The 22,701-nt window shown below is 36.8% G+C and overlaps 1 protein-coding gene across 2 annotated transcripts in view; it reads left to right on the top strand.

The window, feature by feature from the left end:
• The window catches only part of LOC115428289 (uncharacterized), a 38,616-nt gene extending 17,487 nt beyond the window's left edge, over positions 1 to 21,129 (top strand). The window contains exons 9-12 of one of the 2 annotated variants that reach the window (XR_003936599.1): positions 2,248 to 2,272; positions 9,513 to 9,675; positions 9,903 to 9,995; positions 17,892 to 18,001. Coding sequence is in view for 1 of the 2 variants with exons in the window: in XM_030147199.1 (XP_030003059.1) it covers positions 9,903 to 9,995; positions 17,892 to 18,341 (543 nt within the window). In the remaining variant the exon portion in view is untranslated. Of the gene's footprint in view, positions 1 to 2,247; positions 2,273 to 9,512; positions 9,676 to 9,902; positions 9,996 to 17,891 lie in introns of both variants that reach the window. The other variant, XM_030147199.1, reaches the window with a different exon arrangement.
• The last annotated feature ends 1,572 nt before the right edge of the window (positions 21,130 to 22,701 follow it).

Raw genomic sequence — 22,701 nt, 5'->3', positions numbered from 1 at the left:
AAACAATGGACAATAATGAACAATAGAATTCTCGACATAACCAATAAAATGAACAAAAAGAAGAAACAATCATCACTGTGGACAAACATTAACTAAATAATCAATAAAGAAACAAAATGGTCAAAATGAAGGGCAAGGATGAGGAAAATAATCCGAAAAAATAACAAAAATGAGCAAAATAATTAACAAGATGAATAAATATAAAGTAAATAATAAACAGAATGGACAAAAATGAAGGCAAGGCAAATTTATTTATATAGCACATTTCAGCAACAAAGCAATTCAAGGTGCTTCACACAAGACATTGAAATACAACGACAAAGGACAAAGAGACACATTTAAAACATTCTAAAAGAAACATGTAAAAGGTGATTAAAAACAGCAAGTAAGAAAACACATAAAACCCAAAAATGTAAAAACACACACATTAAAGTAAGAGCTGCAGTGCAGAGTTTCGAAGGAGAATATAAAATTAAAAAGTAAAAAGCCTTTTAGTCAAAGGCAGCAGTGAACAGGTGAGTCTTTAACCTTGACTTAAAAGAACTCAGACTCTCAGCAGACCTGATATTTTCTGGTAGTTTGTTCCAGATATACGTAGCGTAGAAACTGAACTGAAGGTAAAACATTGACAAAAATTAACAAAATAATCAACAAAACGGCCAAAATCTGCAGGATATAGTCCACTCTAGAATGGCGTGGACACAGTTGTTGTGTATGGAAGTCCACCTCTTTACCTCCAAGACTTCAGGGATCTGCTGTAACATCTTAATCCAGATACCACACACACCTTCAGAGGTCTGGTGGAGTCTAGGCCTTGGGTCAGAGCTGTTTTTATGGATAAACAGGAACCTACACAGTATCAGACAGATGGTTATAATGTTCTGCTCCCATAGATGCTGGACTGGTTAAGGTGCAGTTGTTCTTAAGATACTTTTGGTCAGTAACATCCACTTCCACCATTTTAGATTTGGACATCACAATTGCGTCTTTGTCAAAGTTGCTCAGATCCGTGAACATTTTGCTGTTTCTGACACGTCAGCTTGGACATCTACATGTTCACTTGCGTCTTAATCCATCTCATCCACTGACAGGCCCCACTGGAATGAGATAATCAACATTGATCCCACTTTTCCTGTCATTGTCAGAATATTATGGCTGATGAGTGTGTGTCTGTCGAAGTGTCTCAGTCATGACAAACGGTGCCGCCTCGGTCATTAAATACAACTGATTACAGCCCTGAAAACCGCAGTGCGCTTGAACCTATCATTAGCTCACATTGAAAAACTTTTTATCCAATGTGAACTTAATGAAAAAGTTTGATTGTTCTCCAGGTGGCCTCTTAAATCTTCTTTCTTCTTCACTTACTCAATACTGGCTGATTAGCTGACTTACTGGATAATTTAGAAGAATTGACAGTTAAGCCTTCTGCTACCTAAAACCCCTACCCAGCATCCGCACTAGGTGATTTGTGAATTTATGGACCAGTTAAATACTCATTACTAACAGATGACTCACCCATTAAAAACACCTCAAGCCTGGCTCTGACATTGATTGCATTAGAGAGAGAAAAGAGTCCAATATGGAGGTTAAGAAATATCAGATCAATTTTCAATGTCAGGTAAAAAAGCCAGACAAATTGATATTAAAGGGACTAATTCATGCCTGACATTTCAGAGCATATTTAACCTAAAGTGGGCTATTGATTGTATTATTGGGGTATTTGTAAGTAGCTGCCTTAACCCTTTATTTCCCAGAATCCACAGTAAATGTTGTTTTAAACTGAGTGAATTTATGATCCATTTAAAAACCACTGCAAATAGATGACTCACTAGAACAGTCGAGCAGATTAAGTGATTTTTTAGCGGCAATTAGATAATGCTGTTATTTATTTGGCAAGTTTAGAATTGTAGAGTTATAGATGCCTTGAAAATTGTCAGACATAAGTATAACTATGAGCTAAATGAGTTTTAGCTTAATGTTATTATGAAGCTTTTATGTGGTCTTATTGTACATAGTCATTTTTATTATGCAACACTCTGAGGAGGAGGAGGAGGAGGAAGAGGAAGAGGAGGATGTGTTCCTTTTCTGTTTCTAAAATAAGCCTCAGTGACATTCACAAGTTTGATGTGAAAGCTCTTTGTGAAATTAGCCGTTTGTGTGTGTTTGTATGTTCAGAGGTGAACATGTGTGGTGGCCCAGCTAACGCTGTTGCCTGTGCATTGCACTGTTTCTCCCTCTTACTTTAAGGAGCCTCAAAAGGAGCCTCTTCTTGGTGAGAGAATTGTGTTCTGGACTCTTTTTCTGCTCTTTCTCTTTATATCGGTGTCAGTAGAAATGTGAAACTGCTTTTGTGGCAAATAAGTTCCTTGATCAACTTGTTATTGCGTGATGAGATGCTTGGTGACAGTTTCAGAGGAGTGTGTTCAGTGTTTTGTCAGTCATGGTGCTTTGGAGATGATACAGACGCAATTAAAGAAATTGAGCACCAGCGCTCGAAATAAATCCTGGACACTGAGGAGAAACTGCTGTCAATCTTAATGAACAATGAGAAGTTGATCGAAGACCTAATTTGACAAAAAGTCAATAAATTACTTTAAGTGGACCTGTCACTATGACTTGGGACAAACTGTGTCTGGGATCTTGACAGACTCTTCATTATCTCAATGAGCTCAAGTAGAATATACGTATCTATGAAGATACTTCTGTGGGAAGAGGGGGAGGGTTATATCAGTCTAAATTCTGTTTCATCATTAAGTACTCTTTTTTTATAGTTATATTTTACATTAAACAAAGTTATTTAAAACAATTTCTGTTGTCAAACTCTTAGGTAAATAAATGTATGTATGTATCTCAAAGCACGTGATAGATTATATACAGTTGTGGAAAAAATTATTAAACCATCAGAAGTCAACAAAAACAATCAAGTACTAACTCCTGTGTGTATCATGTGACTAAAACAGACAGAAAAGAAAACATGGAATGCCTAAAAGCACTGTTTTCGTCAGTACAATGCCATATATATTGATGTAAGAACTGAAGTGATTTTGATTATCAAGAAAACAATGGAAAATGGATAGATATCAGCTCTGAAATTAAACTCTTATGAGCTTTTTTTGTTGTTATCATTATATTCGTCCAAACAAATGTACCTTTAGTTGTACCAGGCATTAAAATGAACAAGAAACTGAACAAAACAAGGGTGGTCTAATAATTTTTTCTGCGACTGTATGTGTAGAAGTACAAGAATATGAGAAACAACAGTAGAAACCAATGAATTTATGATCATTTTGCAAATATTTTTTGAAGGAATTTTTAATATCAGTAAAGATGTTTCTATTAACATCAGGCAAAGTGTGTACGATGCTTATTGTCTCATTTCAAAATGTATTAATCCCCTTTTTGCAGCAGTCTTAGAGGATTCCAGATACAGTTTTGACCCAGGTCAAGAAGCAGCACACAAGTCCCCATTTCAACACGTCATTTAACCTCACATTTACTTTTAAAATGGTTTCTTTCTTAAAACAAGTGAAGACAAGTGTCCCTTTCTTTTCCCTCGCTTTAAGAAGAAACCGATGCTAAAACTGAGACCAGAGACAAATGACCTGTTGCGATGGTATTCATGTTTATTCTCTCTACCACTGCAGCTGAGCAATGATATCAGTCTATACTTGCTCTAACATTAATGTGTCCCTTTTTCTGCGGCTTAACATCTTTCTGTTGTTTCACTTTGTTGCCAATTTTCTGCCGTATTTCTTTCTCTCACTGCTGATAAACAATCAGTTACTCATAAACAATCCGGTTATGATAACTGTGGACATTATAGCTTCACTGCTGTAATACGCTGATCGAGCCAAGTGCGCACACATGCACATACTTAGAATATGTGTGTTGATTTACAAGGGAAATACAATGTGGATGTGTGGCTCTTTGTGCTGATTTAATGTGTGGTGTATGTGGTGAGGGCAGTAGTGATTAGCCTCTATGAGTAAGCTACAGTACATTATACCTTCTATTATACATGTTTATGGGTGTTTTGCACAGAGTTCTAGTCATTGCATAATCAACTACTTGCCCTGAATTTCAGTGGGTGTGTTGTGTCAGTGTTTGTCTGTGTTTGTCTGCTCTACATGTTACCTGTTCACAGTATATACTGTACAGTTTAGAGTGTTTCCAGGCTATAAATTGTTGGATTTTATACGAAGAGCCTATGACAAGCTGTTTCTACAATTACTCCATACTGTCACTGGATGAAATTAGACATTACATCATTATGTTTCTGCAGTAGCTGGAATTGCCAGAACTAAACATTTAATCAGTCATCAACTTTTCATACTAATATGTATGTAGTTATTTTACTCTAAGAATTTTAGTTTTAAAAAGCTACTATATCAATAAATGTTATGTCATATACTTTTTTTTCCCTGTTTGTAAAATGATGCAGTATTTCAGGAAACCCTTGAGGGAGTTTCTTTGGACAAAAAGATGATCTGGCTTGAATTTGGTGATTAAATATCAAAAGTCAGAGTCGCCGTGGCCTCAAAAACCTTCATTTTAGACAGTAATTAAGGAATTCATTATAATTAGCGACAGTGAAGTGGATGCAGACTCAGTTGACAGATGCAGAGGGCTTTGTCAGATCATGTTGTTTTAGTGAAAAATGATTCGATACACAGAGGCAGTGAAATAAAATGAAACAAATCTGAAGGAACAGGCAGACATGGAGACAAAAAACACTCAGATAAGTGGGAAAAAAGCTGGAACACAGGGGAAGAGAAAGTGGGAGACTAAATATACTAGTAGAGGGTAAATACTACGCACAGGACAGGAAGTTACTCTGATATGAGAGGAGGGGTAAGACACAACAAAATACCACAGGAAATAAGAACAGAACTAAAACACAGAGCAGGACCTCACACTTATAACAAAATTCAGAGTCACTGTGACATTATAATGTTAAAATAGTTCTGCAAAAACACTTTCTTGGCTCTTTTTTCCACTTTTTAGCAATGATAGCATGCCGAAATTCACAGGCAATTTCCATTTCACTAAGGATGTATTTAAAGCTGTAGGTGCCAAAGTCAGTGGAATTTCTGCATGTCTGTCCTCTCTGTCCAAATCAAAAGACTGAATATAAAGTTATATGATTTATATCAGTTCATGTTGCAGTTGAAAAGTGAAGCTGAAATATCAGTCATGGAAACGACCGTGTTGCTTCTATGACAAGAACCCCTTTACCCGAATAAAAACACCTGTGACTGGATAAATGGACATTACAATATGCTGAAAGGTAATTAAAGAATTTTTGCTCAAACAGTTCAAAAAATTACAACACACTGATGCCCTGCCTACAGTAACAAAGACACTTGTCTAAACAGATATTTTTTTCTTCACTTTCTAAAAAAAAAAAATCTGTCCCCACAACCTTCGTTTTACAAATGGTTCTGTCCGTATGACAGCGAAAATTGATAAACATCTCAGAACACTCAAACAATAGTTATTGTTGTCCAACCTGTGGACACTGTGGATAAAACTGACTGTAGCAGACGCAAAGGATTTAATCTGTCATGAAGGTGAAGTGGAAACAAGTTCAGTTACAAGCTTGTGTTACCTTAAGTGTTGGTTGTGGACATGTGTTCTTTACATGATGTGGATTTGCCTACGGGGTGTCCCATAAGTCTCCATACATAGGAAAAATAAACGTTTCTTGACATAAACCATTTTTATTTATATAATATGCTCTATATGACTGCCATTTTGTTGGGAACACATTTCAATGCGTGTCTGCTGAAGAACTATAAAGAAGAAATATAAAGAAATACATGTTAGAACCATATATGTATGGAATGTATTATGTCTCCTATGTATGGAGACTTATGGGACACCCCGTATAACGCCGGTCCATTCCGTCTCCCAAAGGTATGGGCGCTGACCTCAGTCTCCTGCAGGTCATCCACTGAGTCATACACCTGGATTTGATGTTTCAGGTGCAGCTTCATTACACACAGCAGTAATAGACATGAGCAAAATGGAGTGTGACGCCATTCATTCATTTTCCGAGTCATCAAGAGGATTTCGGGGGCGCTGGAGCTCATCCCAGCACCCAGTGGGCACAGGTGGGGTACACCCTGGATGTGTCACCAGTTCATCACAGGTGTGAAACGCACAGGCGACCAACCATTCACATCTACTTGTGGTTAACCCTTTAGGCGCCGGAGGTTTTTTTTTTCCAAAAATATGAAATTTTGTTATCATTATTTCAAAAAGCTGTATCTTGGAAGTGGTTAGAGATAAAGGCGTACTATAAATGAGAAAAATATTGGGCATAACTCAAACTTTATGATGGGAAGAAATTTACTCATCTAATTTGCATATTGTCACATCACACGCTGGTGGCCATATTGGATTGCGTAACTTCACATAAAATTGAACACTGAACATATTTACATGGAAGGTTTCTTTGTGTTTTTCATTTTTTGTTATCGTATCCTTAAAATAATGAACTTAATCATTAGTAGAAAGTTAAATGCAATAAGTTTTTGTAGCTTTTTCGCCAAGCAGCAGGGTAGCAAAATCTGTCCTTATCTATCAAAACTAAATAAACTTTACTTACTTTCTAAACCAACTTGGGACCATGCCTTTAAACTTCTTTAATTTGAATAGAACCATGCAGAGAGGCCCAAATATAGACAAAAATATTCGGATTAGTGTGAACGGGGCATGCTTCTTTAATACTGTACATGAAATTTCCTAAAACTCCTCACTACATACTGTATATTAAACAAGTCTTGACAGATGTGGATTAAAACTGTATGCTGATTCATTCATGGCATACATTCATGAGGCAGTAATTCTACCTCATAAACACAACTCACTCATTTTTATTTTTAACCCATCAGCAGTATTCACCATTACCTATCTTTATACTGATATCCAAGGCTACTTTTCTGTTGACAAATGGAGTGATTTATTATTCCTTATGGAAATATTTTCCAGTGTAACGATGTCTCTCAGCTATTAAACAGTGACTAATTGTCTCACAGTGTCAGATCAATCATTTTTGTATCACTAATGAAATGTAAGGTGCATTAATAACATTAAAGTAATATTAAATTAAATTAGATACAATGCTTCTTAAATCCATACAAGTCAAATTAATCATGAGCAATAAATGTCAAACTGAGCTTACGTTAGTGTTTTATTATACGTTAGAGTAAGTAGTTTATAGTAAAGTGCAGACGTGTAAATTTATACTAGTGTCTAATTTCATGACTGTTGAACAATATGGAATAAATGTTGAAACTGCCGGTCGCGCTCATCACCTGTCACCGTACGTCTTTGTGTAGTTTTGTTTTCATGTACGTGTGTGTCAGTGTAGGTGTTTACAAAGCGTGTTAAATTCTCCTGTGTGTGTCTGTGTGTGTATGTGTGTTTGTGTGTGTGTGCGGAAGCTTAATATGTCTGTTTATATTGACAGAGGAGGTTGAGATGACAGCAGTTGCCCTAGATGGATTTCTTCATAGATCACGGAACACAAAGACAACATGCAAGACAGCATGTCAGCAGCTTCCCGGGCCTTAACCCAGGAGACCGACATGAAACACAGATCAATCACACTTCTCCAGCCGACTCTCTGCTGAGCCGCTCTCACTTACTTTCACTCATTACCTCCATCTATCTCCCTCTCCATCCTCTCCAACCGCCTCTTTAACATGAGTTCTACATCCTGTCTAAGATTTCCTCCTTCCTTCCTTTATTTATTTGTCATACTCGGGCATATTCACTCATATTTTTCTCACCACTTCTTTCCTATAGTTTACTCATCGGCCTTTTTGAGTAGAATTCATTTTGCTTTCATATTTATGGCTTTTTATTCAGCAGATTTTTCACATAAAATAAGATAAGAAGATTTTATTTATCTCATCATAGGGAAATTGCACAGTTAACAGCAGCAACATACAACAAGTAAGTGTAGAGAAACAACACATACAAAAACAACAAATGAAAAATGAAATATAAAGAAGAAAATATTAGAAATCTGGTATTTAAATCAAAATTTGTATATATTTAGAATTAAAAATTATTTACATTTGTGCATGCATATGGTGTGTGGGGGGGGAGGGGGGAGTGAGAACTAAACATTAGGGTGGTCCAAAAATTTTTTTTTAAGATTCTCTGGATTAGAACCCTGCATTTGGTTCCATATCTGGCCAAATTACTTCGGTCCAAATTTTAGGCAAATTAATTAATATTTAGAGGTTGCACAAGACACGTGAAGATTGCTCTATATACTATAACATAACTAGCCAAATGAATAAACGAATTAGAATAATTTATAATTTTATTCTCAAACTCAAACTGCAACTTGCATAAAAATGTTACTTAGAAAGTCCAGCAGCTACTGTTGCTTTATTGAAATTACAAAAAATGTTTGTGTGTTCTTTGACAACTTGGAGCCAGTACTGTTTGTGATCTTCATTTTTTGTTCGCCTACAGTTGAAGTCTTGAATAAGCTCCACCCCTCTTTCAGCAACATCATTGACGACTTTTCTGGAATGCACAGTTTTAGCAGCCTTCTGAAAGTCTGCATCATCAGCCCAGTCTTCTGGAGGAATTCTGAAGAATGTTTGTGGCAGATCCAAAGTTTCAAAGAAACACATGGTGCTGGTGGTGACAAAATCACTGATCTGCTTCCCTTCATAATCTGCTGGATTAAGGGCATCCCAACGCTTTGGTGGAACCCAAAGAACCTTCATTTTCCATCATGTTGTGAACCATCAGCTGCTTCTGCTCTTGTGTCACACTGGAGTTGAAGAATGCCAGGACAACCAATTCTTCACTCAAGTACCACAGATGTCGGCTGAAAGCTATTAAGGCTGCTTTCTTGACAACTGAATTTTCATACTGTGACAGCTTTTTAAGGAATGCCAAATCATTTGCAGGGGCTTTCGCTGGTGATGGGGCTTCAAACCATGCTCTGATGTAGAGGCTTTGTGCAACCTCTAAAACATCTCTTTTTTTCTTCCAAATTTTTCCCTAAATCATCTTTTGAATGCTAAAACCTAATGCAGGGTTCTAATTGAGGTTATCTGAAACTTTATTTTTTGCCATGATTGTTGGACCACCCTACTAAACATCATCTTAAGAACTGAACATCATCAAAGAGATAATACGTTATCTCTTTCATGTGCAAAAATCTGTATTAAATATGTGTGGATCCAGTTATTTTCACCGCTCACAGCCTCCTTTTAGTGAAAAATAATCATGCAGGTTAAACATTTTCATGTTTTATTTTGTGAGAGACACAGTTTGTGTTTGTGTCAGTGAAGAGGGTTATTATTTCCCACAGGTTGGACTTTTACAGGTTGTTAGCAAAACATGTTTCACCTAAATTAATTCATCTGAGCTATCGTCCTTTTCATCGTCCTCCCTTCTACCTCACCTTTTCAGTCTCCTGCATTTTAGAAATCTGTCCATTTCCTCTTTTTTTTTTCCACATGTTTTTGACTCTCCAGACATAACACGTCTTGCTTCCATCTATCGTTTACCTTGCCCTCATGCTGGAATTCCTGCAGCTCAAAGCTGGTGTCATACAGTATTTGAAAGCTTGCGGTCTCTACGGCTCTGTTTCTTCTCAACCTCTGATCCCAACATGAAGATAAATAAAACCCCCTGTCTGTCAGTGTCCTTTTATGTCTCCTATACAATATACGTGTTTAGAGGCTTCCTGTGCAGTAACATGTGCTGTGTGTGTGTATGTGTGTGTTCATGTAATTACTAGTAGTATCTATATATATTTGATGGCTGGAAGCTGCTGGGATGTTCTTGTATTGGTGCCATGGTTTGACATGTTTCTTGTGCGTGTGTATCTTTGTGTGTTTTTCTGTGTGTGTGTGAATGTACAGGTGGTTCATGAAGCCTACACAAGGTTCACTGAGGACTCTCTGATGCAGTCTGTGTGTGATCAGCCCTCAGAGAGCACAGAGGTTACCATCAAGGTGAGGCCGCAGACAAAAACAGACGTATCACATGGAAAAAACAAGATAACAATGCATGTCAAATGAAAACTGGAGGCCATTATTTTACCAAGCCATGATGTTTCCATACCACTGTCAGCATAATTACCTCACCTCTGAAAGGAGAGGCAACACTCTAGCAGCAAAACTATTGGTTGAATTCATACCAAATTGGGTTTATACAGGGTGTCCCATAAGTCTCCATACAGAGGAAAAATAAACGTTTCTTGACATAAACCATTTTTATTTATATAATATGCTCTATATGACTGCCATTTTGTCGGGAACACATTTCAATGCGTGTCTGCTGAAGAACTATAAAGAAGAAATATAAAGAAATACATGTTAGAACCATATATGTATGGGATGTATTATGTCTCCTATGTATGGAGACTTATGGGACACCCTGCAGATTGCCAGTGACCCAGAAAAGATCTCATTACATTTTGGGAACAGTTGGTCAAAGTTCACATTTTTTAGGAATTTTTAAAATCTTTTTTTTTCCCCATTTACTTATAATGGATGAAATTTCAAATGTCTGTAGCAGCAAAACTATTGGTTGAATTCATACCAAATTGGGTTTATATATTGTCAGTGACCCAGAATAGATGTGATTTCATTTTGGGAAAAGTAGGTCAAAGTTAAATTTTTTATGAATTTTTAAAATCTTTTTTCTTCTCCCATTTACTTATAATGGGCGAAATTTCAGATACCATACCATACCACACCAACTTTATTTATAAAACACTTTAAGAACTTTACAGCTGGCCAAAGTGCCGTACACCAAACATAAAACAAGGGATTAAATAAGTAAATAAAACTAGTGAAAACACAGGGTGTTAAGTGGGCTATGAACAACACAATACAAACATCATAAAAACAAAGACAAGTTAAAATCTGTTAAAAACAGCATAAAAAAAAAAAAGTCTATAAAAACATCTTTTTTATTTTTTTTTTTTCAACTTACTTAAAACTTGACACATATATAGAGGTGATAATTGGATGAACATGATGACATCAGCTGGATCGATGCCAAACTAAGCTACAATACATGCGAGGGGCGGCGTTTGTTGGGCCTGGCGCTACTTGTTACCTTCTGTGTTCGTTTAGTCAGAGAAAAAGTCTAACGAAAGCTATAATAGTAGCATTTCCACATTAAAATATGTACAATTTACGAGGCATATGTTATGTGTTTTGTTAACTTTTGTGCTGACAGTATTTCAAATATTCCTGTCAATGCACAAATTGTAAAAGAAATCCATAATTTTATTCAATGTAATGAACTGTTTCATTTGTTTACACGTCAGTCGTATCATAGATTTATATTTATCAGAATTAAATGATGTCATGGCGATATACATCACTAAACACAATATGACTTCGACTATAATACATTACCTCATCTGCATTTTGTTTTCTGTCGGATAGATTTTCATTGCACACAGCAGTGAAAACAACTCCCATGATCCCAAGCTACTTGACAATGTTATAAAACTACACCTTTATATTGTTTTGAGTCAGAGAAACCTTCTGTGCATTCACTATAATTTATCATGAAAATGGGTCAACGAAACAACAGTTAGTTTATGTGTTGTGATTATTCTGATAAGATAGATGTGAGAAGTATCGCATCTGAGGGTGAAGTCTGTGTTTCGATTCTGAGAAGGAGCGAAATCTAGACGACAAAACGGTCATAAAGTTATACATGAAGGTAATAAAGCAATGAAAAACACAGATTAAAGAAGAGACTGTCCTTGTGATTGAGGGTGGTTGGTAGAAATAACCTGCTATCAAATATCATGTCAGTGCCAAGTGTAATTAAAACACAATCAACCTTCACACTGCACCAAACAATGGAACAGATAAGATTAAAGATTAAAGAACAAGTATGTGAAGCGTTCAAGGTCCAGGGCTTTAATTTGTGATGGTACTCAGATGACATTTAGCAGTGATACTACAGTTTCTTTTCTACTGGAATAAATGATCAAATCAAATGTTAAATGATGTCAAATTGTCTGGCTTTGAGCAGTTTAGTAAAATAAACGACGTTTCAGTGTTCTAAAGCTTGTCTCCTAACTTCATATAAAGGGACTATGTGTAGTATTTCTATTTCAAATATTTAATAAATGACCTAAAATTATCATCGGAGTGTTTAGAATAAAGAGCTTATGTGACTAGAGGGAGTAGTGAGTCACTAAACGAACACCAGGGGCTCTTTGACTAGAGCATCAGAAAGTGACCAGATGGGATGAGAACCATTAAGAAGCAACTTTTAGAGTCAAAGAAAGTGACAAAGGGATAAAATGTAGAATCACTGTTTCTTCGACAGTTTCATTCTGAGGCTTATGAAGGTCTAAAGTTATTATGGGAAGTTCTTATCTTTGCTAAGTTGCTGTTTGTTGATTCACGGTTCAGACTAAACTGTGACAGTTCTGACCTTGTTTGTTGGATTCAAACAGATCTTTAGTTCAGCTACTGACAACACAAACCACACAGCAGGGGTCTCAAACATGCAGCCTGGGGGCCAAATGCGGCCTGCCAAAGTGTCCAGTCTGGCCCGTGGGATGAATTGGCAAAGTGCAAAAATTCCACAGTCAAGGCTGTGGAACTCATTTTAGGTCCGGTTCCACATATTGACCAATATGAACTACAGTAAAATAATAGCATAATAACCTACAAAAAATAATGACTCCATTTTCTTCTTTCTTTGATGTGAGAAAAATAATATCACATTATGCCTATAAATAATACAAACTTCAATTTTTTTTCTTTGTTTTAGTGCAAAAAATAACATTAAATTATGGAAATATTTATATTTACAAACTATCCTGTGACAATAAAATGTGAATAACCTGAACAAATATGAACAACCTGAAATGTCTAAAGAAAATTAAGCACAATTTTAACAATTTTCTGCCTGTTACTAAGTGTTTAGTGTCTTTGTAGTGCACTTGTATGAATGACAAGTTGAGGCATACTATTGTTAAAATTGCATTAAATTTTCTAAAGGTTGTTTTTAAAATTTCAGTTTTTTCAGGTTATTCACTGTTTTTTTGGATAGTTTATAAAAGTAAGTATTTTCATAATTTAATTGGATTTTTTTGCACCAAAACAAAGACAAAAATTTGGAGTTGTCATTATTTACAGGGTGGGGAAGCAAAATTTACAATGAACATTTAGTTGTTTTTTCTCAGCAGGCACTACGTCAATTGTTTTGAAACCAAACATATATTGATGTCATAATCATACCTAACACTATTATCCATACCTTTTCAGAAACTTTTGCCCATATGAGTAATCAGGAAAGCAAACGTCAAAGAGTGTGTGATTTGCTGAATGCACTCGTCACACCAAAGGAGATTTCAAAAATAGTTGGAGTGTCCATAAAGACTGTTTATAATGGAAAGAAGAGAATGACTATGAGCAAAACTATTACGAGAAAGTCTGGAAGATACTATTAAAGAAGAATGGGAGAAGTTGTCACCCCAATATTTGAGGAACACTTGCGCAAGTTTCAGGAAGCGTGTGAAGGCAGTTATTGAGAAAGAAGGAGGACACATAGAATAAAAACATTTTCTATTATGTCAGTTTTCTTGTGGCAAATAAATTCTCATGACTTTCAATAAACTAATTGGTCATACACTGTCTTTCAATCCCTGCCTCAAAATATTGTAAATTTTGCTTCCCCACCCTGTATAGGTTATTATGCTATTATTGTACTGGTCGGCCCACTTGAGATCAAATTGGGCTGAATCTGGCCCCTGAAAGAAAATGAGTTTGAGACCCCTGCCGTACAGAAAACAGAGGTGATTAGTGGTTTTTACTGTGGCTGTTTTCGGACTAAAAACAGAGCTAAGCTAACAGAGCTGTAATGTAAACTATCAGCTGATGCAGTACATGAAGATTATAAGACACACTGTTATTTTGAGCGACTGTTAAAATAAGCACCTTTGAGTTTTAGGTTGAAGAAGAAAACTTGATGATACTATAATACAGATGTGTGGAAACAATGAGCTTCATACATTATTCAGTGAGTGATACAGTCTGTGGATACATGGCATTGATTTGTTGGTGGTTTTGGTCGTTCTAAGTGTGGAATACCACTACTACTTTACAGCTACTTTAAAGATATTAATTCAAATACAATTAAACACTGAGTTTATAGTTTATGTTTATTTTATTTTGGTCTCTCTGTAAAACAACAATAAAAGATGTGTAGTTAGTGATGTTTTAAGTAGAGTGGGATCATGAGAGTCATCCAAATCCATCTTATGCAACTCAGGAAGAACTCATGTATTTAGACGAAGAGATGGAGTGAGGTTTTATTAGAATTAGTGATGCAGATTTATGCTGTCAGTAAGTGTTAGTAAAAGACATATGGTGCTATTGATAGATGATCAAATGAAGTGGGTAAATACGTACGTCAACAAAATAGAATACGTATTTATATATTTTGAAATTCTTAAAGTAATAACCTAAAAAAAGCATGTATCTCAATCTCATACATCCAAAACCTCTATTTGTCAGTGCTGATTATAAGCCCAGTCCAGATGGCTTATTTATAGATTCCCATTTCCATCATGTAATTCATGTAAAAATCAGTAGTTGTACCTTCCTGGTAGACGGTAAAGCTATAAATACGGTCCTGGAAACATGCATAAATTATTCATGTTACTTTTTCACTGACCTCAATTCTTAGCTCTTTTTTTCCTTTCCCTTCCTCCACATGTCTTCCATCTCTTCCACGTTGATTTGAGGAATACTTTTTTTTACTCTTCTTTCATTCCTCATCATACTTAATAGGTCCTGAAATGCATACAGGAGTCTTAGCCCACCTTTATCTTTGTTGTTTTTCCAGGGTTGAAATGAGCATGCATATGCACATTAAAGGAGAAAATACATGAAATATGTGCACAGCATTAAAAGACACACAAAAAAAACTGAACTAAATGTGTTATAAAGGTTGAAGTCAGTGTTTAGTGTGACCTCTGGCCTTATGACAAGAAACAGCACAAATAATTAAAACCATCTGACATCTGTTGAATAAAATCTGGTGTAAAACATCAGAAAATTAATGCAATAAATCTCATATTGTCTGAACAAAAGGGTTAAAGACATGTTCAGTGCAAAGGGAGGTCACACGAAATACGCCCACTGTGGTTGATAGAAGCAGCTTTCTCCCCGAAACTTTTGTTTTTCCTGCTTTTCATGCTTCACATATGTCCAGGTTTGATCTAAATACAGAGACTGAGAGATGCATATGTGTGGATATTAGAACTTTACTGAAACAACTAAAATAATGTTGGACTAAGACTTTAACACAGTGCTGTATGCTGATTAAAATAGGCCATTATAGCTTTACTGAATATACCACAGATCCAATGATTAAATGCACCAGTAGTAGACAAAGGCGCTTGTTTCTGAAACTGAAATCATTTAATTTTCGTCCAGTGGTTGAATCAGTTCTCAGAGAATGAGGACAAAGAGTTCAGTTCATGTGTCTTCGCTGATTTTTATCAGAGTTACTGTTGAAAAGACTCTTTCACAGTAGTGTTTATGGACGAGGGCCTGTGTGAATGATGACGATTCATTCTGGGAAATGTCAAAGAGACATGACTTCAACAAGTGGTGGAAAGACTCTGTTTACTAGATTCTTTTCCTCCAGATCCTCACTGCATATCTTTCTAACAAACTTAAACAAACTGCATTATTTCACCTTTATTCTTATCCTGATTTAGCAGTAAGTAGGCTGCCTCTGTGTAATTTGCATCAGCTGCTCCAAAAGTTGAACTATCATCATCATCATCATGTACACTATTGGTTCAGTAAGTGGATAATTGAAAACTTATTCACTGAATGCTGTTCATATTTTATACAGTGGAGGAATTCAGTGAAGGAAACCCACGTCCACCCACAGCTACACATCAGCTTCAGCTTCATCTTCATGTTCTTTATCCTGCCAAACCTCCTGATTCTGCTTTTCATCTCTGACCTTCACCTCCTCCTCTGCCATGTTCTTTCTCATTTATTTATTCATTCGTACAGTTAAAAGTCACAGTGTTATATATGGAAAAATATGCTAAGTCATTTTAATTGCCTGAACTGACCCGTTCTCCATCTAGTTACATGTACACAGTATGATAACCATCCACTTTTATACCACGGTGTACCTTGAAATGGGAAAGACAGGAAGTTTTCAGGTGTCTGTACTTTATGTATTCATTCCTTTCTACTCACATTGTCAAGATAGACTCGTTATTCAACTGATTTTAATCTAAATGGAACAATAGCTATCCATGGGTGGGCACTATATATCACACATTGTAAACATAAGAAGATTAGCATGACAATAAACATGCAACACAGAAAAACATTTAGCATTGAAAACTAATTTGCACATTGGAAGTCAGTGTTTGTCATTTTCAGTATTTTTTTTTACTGTATTTAGGCTGGTTTAATAATATTCACATTATAGTAACATAAAGTAAAATGAAGTTCAGCATTCTTTGCACCAAGCAGCTTACATGATTTTTTTTTTAAAAGATCAGCAGTAAAGAAGTTGTATCAGTACTTCTGCTTTCTACCCCTCGGCCATCACCCACAGGGGTACTATTATACCCTCTGGCGTCCATCTGTCTGTCTGTCCATCAGTGTGTAATCCATACACAATTATTCTTTACTAAATCGCCTTATTTCCATCATGTTAAGGTGCAACTTGTGAAGCTCTTGGGCAAGTTCTTTGAGCGTTGACCCTGACCTTCAAGGTCAAATTTGGGGTTGAGGCGTCATATTTACATGGCACTGTTGACCTATATGTTTCAGGTCTTTCTGGGTCAGTGCATGGTCAAGGGGGAAGACAGAAGAAGTGAGATAGTGATACTGGTAGGGGAGCAGGGAGCAACAGGGGTGTAGGTGCAGCACTGAAAAAACATCAAAATCTTACGAAGTGTATTTTTCTCATTTCTAGTCAAAATATCCCATCACACTTAAAATAAGACGTAATCACCTAAAGAGTAACTTTTCAGTGAGATATAAGAACTTATTTCTAGACAATAGATCTGGAAAATCTTTGAAAATTAGATTTTTTGCTTGAATTAAGCAAAAAAAAAAAATCTGCCAGTGGAACAAGTGAAAATTATCTTGGTAAGATTTCCTGAAATAAGATTTTCAAGATCTATTGTTGAAAAAATCAGTTCTTATATCTCACTGAAAAGTTACTCTTTAGGTGATAATGTCTTATTTTAAGTGTGATGAGATATTTTGACTAGAAATGAGAAAAATACACTTGGTAAGATTTTGATTTTTTCCTGTGAGGAGTCATTACAACTTTCAACGTTAGTCTTATTTAGATAAACATGTGTACAACAACTTCAGTAAACAATGTTATGTACTTTTTAGCTCACTGTCTGATAGCTATTGTGAAGGTGCTGTGTTCATCATTTTACATTTTACATGCATCTTCCTTTAAACAATGTCTACAAAGTTTGTTCATAGTTTTGAGAAATTTTGATTTTTCTATTTGTGAAGAATTTTTGAAATCTAAAAAAAATTGCCTTTACTTATAATTATCCATATTCTGATGGCTTATAACATGGAAATGGTTACAGATATCAGTATAGTTACTACTGATCACTGATGGGAAGTCATATATGGACTTTGATTTAATTAGCTGAGTTCTCCTCCAGTGAAGGTACCACCCACTTCGATTGTTAGATTGATCTCCTGCATCAGCACCACAGGACTCTAACATCTAACAACCTCACAAATTCAACTTGTTATTGATAGTTGATTGAACATGTCGGTGGCATACAGGGACACTGGTCTTATTTGGATGTCTGTTATCATGCATCTCATATCTCCACACTCTTTTCTTTGTAGGGTCTTGAGGTGTCCAAACCAGGCCGCTACCAGGCTCTGACCTCAGACAATAACTTTTTGGAGATGAGCGACTCTGGGGTGGAGTTTACCAGCTCTGGTATCCCTTTAGACAGCGACACTGACGGTGGAATGACCTACGCGTCCCACAAACCCCTCCTCAACGCCGTGTCCCCTACAGCCGTGACAGAGGTCCAAGCCGACAGCCCGGAGGTCACCGCGGCCCCTGACGGCGACCTCAGCGCCAGCCGAACCCCCGACTCCGCCATGAGTGCCAGCCCCGCCTCCAATCCGCGCTCATTTGTGGCCGCCACTCCCGACGGCAGCCTGCACGGTGCGCCATCTCCGGGAATGGCGTCCAGGGGCACCGCGGGGTCAGATACAGCGAAGACAGAAGGAGGGGCTGAGAACGGCAAGGCTGGGAAGACGGAGGAATCCGCTCCCAGTACCTGAGAGGATACATGGAGTCGTTTATTTGTTTTAAACTCATGTCTCCTTATACAGTAATGATATCCACAACCATCTGGCTCTGTGTTTCCAGGAACCCTATCATGTCCCAACACCACAACTCCTTGATCACTGCATCACTCAAACGGCATCCCAACCTAAAACATTCATGCTTCGCTCCAGATGTCAGCGTATCCTAGTCGAACGTAACTATAAGGCAGTCACACAAAACGCACAATACAAAATGTAATGCACTATGCACTGAAAAATCACATGCAAAAGAGTAACCTCAAGCTCAATGAAAAGAAAGTTATTCACGTGCATACGGAGAATGCATGCATTTAAATGAAACCAAGTAGATATCGTAGTTCCGATCTGCAGAAAAAATGCTAGACTGAATGCATGCAAGCTTCAACGGGCCAAAGAAGCACAGGCTCAATTTATGATGACGTGAAAAGGGTAGAAACACTTCCGCACTTATAAGAGAACACTTTAATTGGATCAGTTGATTCAGTTCCTGTCATTAAATATTACACAGGAGTCCAACGGTTTGTCAGTGCGCTCCAAGGAATCAGACATTATATTTACGACCAAGGCCGCTCACAACAAAAACAAAGAACTTCTCCCCTTCAGGTGAATCTCAACGTGATGCCTCCGACAGCACTTTTATCTGCATTTCAAGGCATCAGACAGACACACTCATTGCATTTCGTCCTACCACACAGCCACTACCAGACTCTTTTAATTAACAGTACAAGCATGTCAGACAGAAGTGCTATCTCAGCGTTCATTCATTCGCCGCTATCCACGATAGAAACCTTGTTCGCGTCTTATTTTTGAAGAAACTGCACATTGAAACAAGCTCTGTAGATTGAGTGTCATCCCTGTTGTTGTTTTCCTTTCTCTCGCGCCTTTGCTGTCAAATCCTCTCCGCATTTAAAAGGCATCACCTGAAAACAAAAAAAAAAAGTTTCCAAACGTCCACTTCATCTCACTCACGTCATGACGAATGCCAGTAAAAAGCATGCCCAAGAACAACAGCCAACAGTGGAAACTATCCTTATTTATTTTAGTTTCTGTCACCAGTGGAGTCATCACAAGGCCTGTCAGAGCAAAATAAAATCCAGACAATATTTTGCAACACTTCTGGGACTTTTGGAACACTTCCCGAGAACGTAATTGGATTCCTGGTCTTTTTTGCAGATGGACCGATTCACAGACACCGGGAGTGAGGAGCGGTGATAAAAGAGACGACAGAGATGGAACAGGGTGCTATTCGGGGAACAGATAAATGACTTGCATGATTTAAGGCCTCCTCTTTTCATCTCGGCCTCCATCCATCTGACAGAGCTCTGATTATTGTAGCCCAGTTGTTTGCCAAAATGAAGTGAGTGGAAAGACGCATTTGGATCAATCTGCGATAACGATGCAGCCTACAGCCCCAGCGGAATGAGACTGAATAACAGTGATTATGAGGTGTGTGTGTGAGTGTGTGTGTGTGTGTGTGGGGAGTTTATACAAAGCTGCCAACAATATTAATAATCAGTCAGAGCTCTGCATGGAGACATGATTTTATAGAGGAAAATAGGAAAAATAGGAAATGGAAAAAAAGAGGGATACTGTCAGGGTTAGTGATTTGATCAATGTCGGTAATTCAACAACGGATGAATCAAAACACACCGTACATTCATGCTTTTACTGCAAATCTAAATGCAAAAATCTCTCAATATTAAAGAAACTGGTGAATAGGGCATCTATGTTCATCCTTTTCAGTTAAAAGCTTAAATAGGAGCTGAGGTAAATCAGGAAAAGGATTGAACATTACTATACGAAAGTAATTAAAATAGTTCTTAGATTTTTAACAGGGTAACCGGTTAAATTAACCTACACCCAATATTTACAGACATTTGGGTCAAATATGTTAAACTATTCTGCAATTATGTTTCGACTTAAAGGAAATCAGATCATAATATTCCTGCAAAGAGCTCTTAAGCATGTGTTGTTTGCAAAAGGAGCATGGTATAATGCAGTATGGTGTAGTATGTTGTCCTATTATTACTAAACAGCATCCTTGGTGAAGATTTGTTTTTTAAGAGACCTACAAAAAAAGTTAAAGTATATTTACCCGAAGGCTGGTGATCATCATTTGCAGTGAAAAAAAGGAAAGAAAATAATAGAAGAGCCACACCAGACCACAGAGGAGTGGAAACAGTGGCATCGGTTCAAACAAATTAAAAAAGAAGCATGAAGAGTGTCAATTAGATTAAGCTCCCACAGTCCTAACAACTGTTTTTGGCTAATTAGTTTCCTTTCCTCTCTGTGGAACAAGGCTGTGGGCTAATTCAGGTCACAGGAAGCTGATTTACACCAACGTTTCACAAAATCGGAGCAAGTCGACACAAATTGCTGAAAGAATTCCAATCCTGCAGAGAACCCCATTCAGAGAGAAACACATCTGCACCTCTAGGGGATCAAATCTGTACAAGTGGCAACATACATGACACGCTCCACCAACCGAGAAACATGAAACCACATTAGTAGTCATTAAAAGTCTGAAGTCCCATTTACCCATCGCTGTTATAGACAGTTGTTAGCAGTACGGCTACCTCTCACTGTAACTGAACTGATGTCAACAGAGAAAATCTACTTTACCCAAAGCGGTCAGACAGAGTGATTTTTTTGTGAAAAGCACAACATCAATTTTGAATTTTGAAACAAGGAAATGATTCACATTTGTACTCAAATGTGGTAAAAATGAGTAGCAGCTATTGTAAATATAGTAATCTGCAAAAAATGACTAGCTAGTTCCCTTCTTATTCAGGAAATCTGTACATGTCTGTGCATGTTTTATAGGCTAGGCCATGCTAAAGCAGGGCTCCTCGATTTAATCTGATATATATACACATTAAAAGGCAACAGTAGTGATCTGAAAACTGTCTTGACGTGATGGTCGAAGGAATTGCAATGAAATCTCAAGCAATATTATTGATTATAGCACAGAAGTATCACCCACGACTCATAAAAACAAATCAGACATGTCGACATTAAACCCCATTTCCCACTATTGTAAATATAATAGTATGTGGTTTGCATGTGTATAGTGTGAAAATACTAATATATTTCTTACTGCAAGGCTTATGCAAGATTTTATACTCTTAAAACGCTGCATTGATCCTTTAATGACATGTCCACAGTACGTCGAAGTCTTGACACTATGTGCTGGAGATACCTTCAGATGTGAAGCGTCTCCAGTCGTCTGTTTGTGTGTGTGTGTGTCAGAGTGAAATGCTTTCATTAGAGCCTCCTGCAGCAGGGTTGAAGCATCGTCTAGTCATGAATAATCTGACACAGAGTTGATTTAGTCATGCTGGGTGTCTGCAGGTTCAGTACGAATGTGGAATAGAATATAAATGCCACTATTTTGTTTTTATTACTGTAGAATAGGGGGGTCAAACATACAGCTCGTGAGTCAAAACCAGCCCACCAAAGGGTCCAATCCAGCCTGTTGGGTGAATTTGTGAAATGCAAAAATCACACTGAAGATATTAACAATCATTTTAGGGGCCACATAAAGTCCTATTTTGGTCTTAAGTGGGTTGAACTAGTAAAATAATATCATAATAATGTGTAAATAATAACTTTAAATTTTTCCTCTTTGTTTTAATATATAAAAAAGTGAAATTACATGAAAATGTGTAAATTTACAAACTAGCATTTAATAAAAAATATGAATATCCTGAACAAACATTGAGAAGTGCAATTTTAACAATATTCGGCCTGTTACTAAATGTTTTGTGCATTTATAGATCCAATGCAATCTGTAAGTTGTAATGAACTTGTGTAAACGATAAGCGGAGATGGAATATTGTTAAAACTGCACTTATGTTTGTTAAGAAATTTTGGGTTGTTCATGTTATTCACATTTTTTTAAAGGATAGTTTGTAGATGTAAACATTTTCATAATGAAATTTTACTTATTATTTGGTACTGAATTGTTGAGCTTTACTTCTGCAAACAGTTTATCTACTTTCATTTATCTGTTTCTTCAGCATCAACTCCACATATCTGATGTTAGAAATCTTAAAAATCCACAGTCTATAGTCCACTGTCTTTGTTCCAAATGTGTTTATTGAGGTGTTACAAGAATCATAAGACTCAGAAAATAGATCAATGCTGGTAATAATGCACTGAAAAATATGGAAAAATCAGCATATTGTAGGTGAAAACAGCTCAATTCATTACTTCCTTTCTTACTCTGTCCCACCTCCACAGTGACATATAGAATCAGAATTTTAGTATAATGCGATGTCATGAAAATTTACTTTCAAAAATCTGACTTGTAGCTGTTTTCAGACTATTATAAAGA

Source organism: Sphaeramia orbicularis, chromosome 11 (genome assembly GCF_902148855.1).
Source record: "Sphaeramia orbicularis chromosome 11, fSphaOr1.1, whole genome shotgun sequence".
NCBI classification, from domain to species: Eukaryota; Metazoa; Chordata; class Actinopteri; order Kurtiformes; family Apogonidae; genus Sphaeramia; species Sphaeramia orbicularis.
Note: the sequence above shows the minus strand (reverse complement) of the source record. Positions and strands in the feature narration are given on the sequence as shown.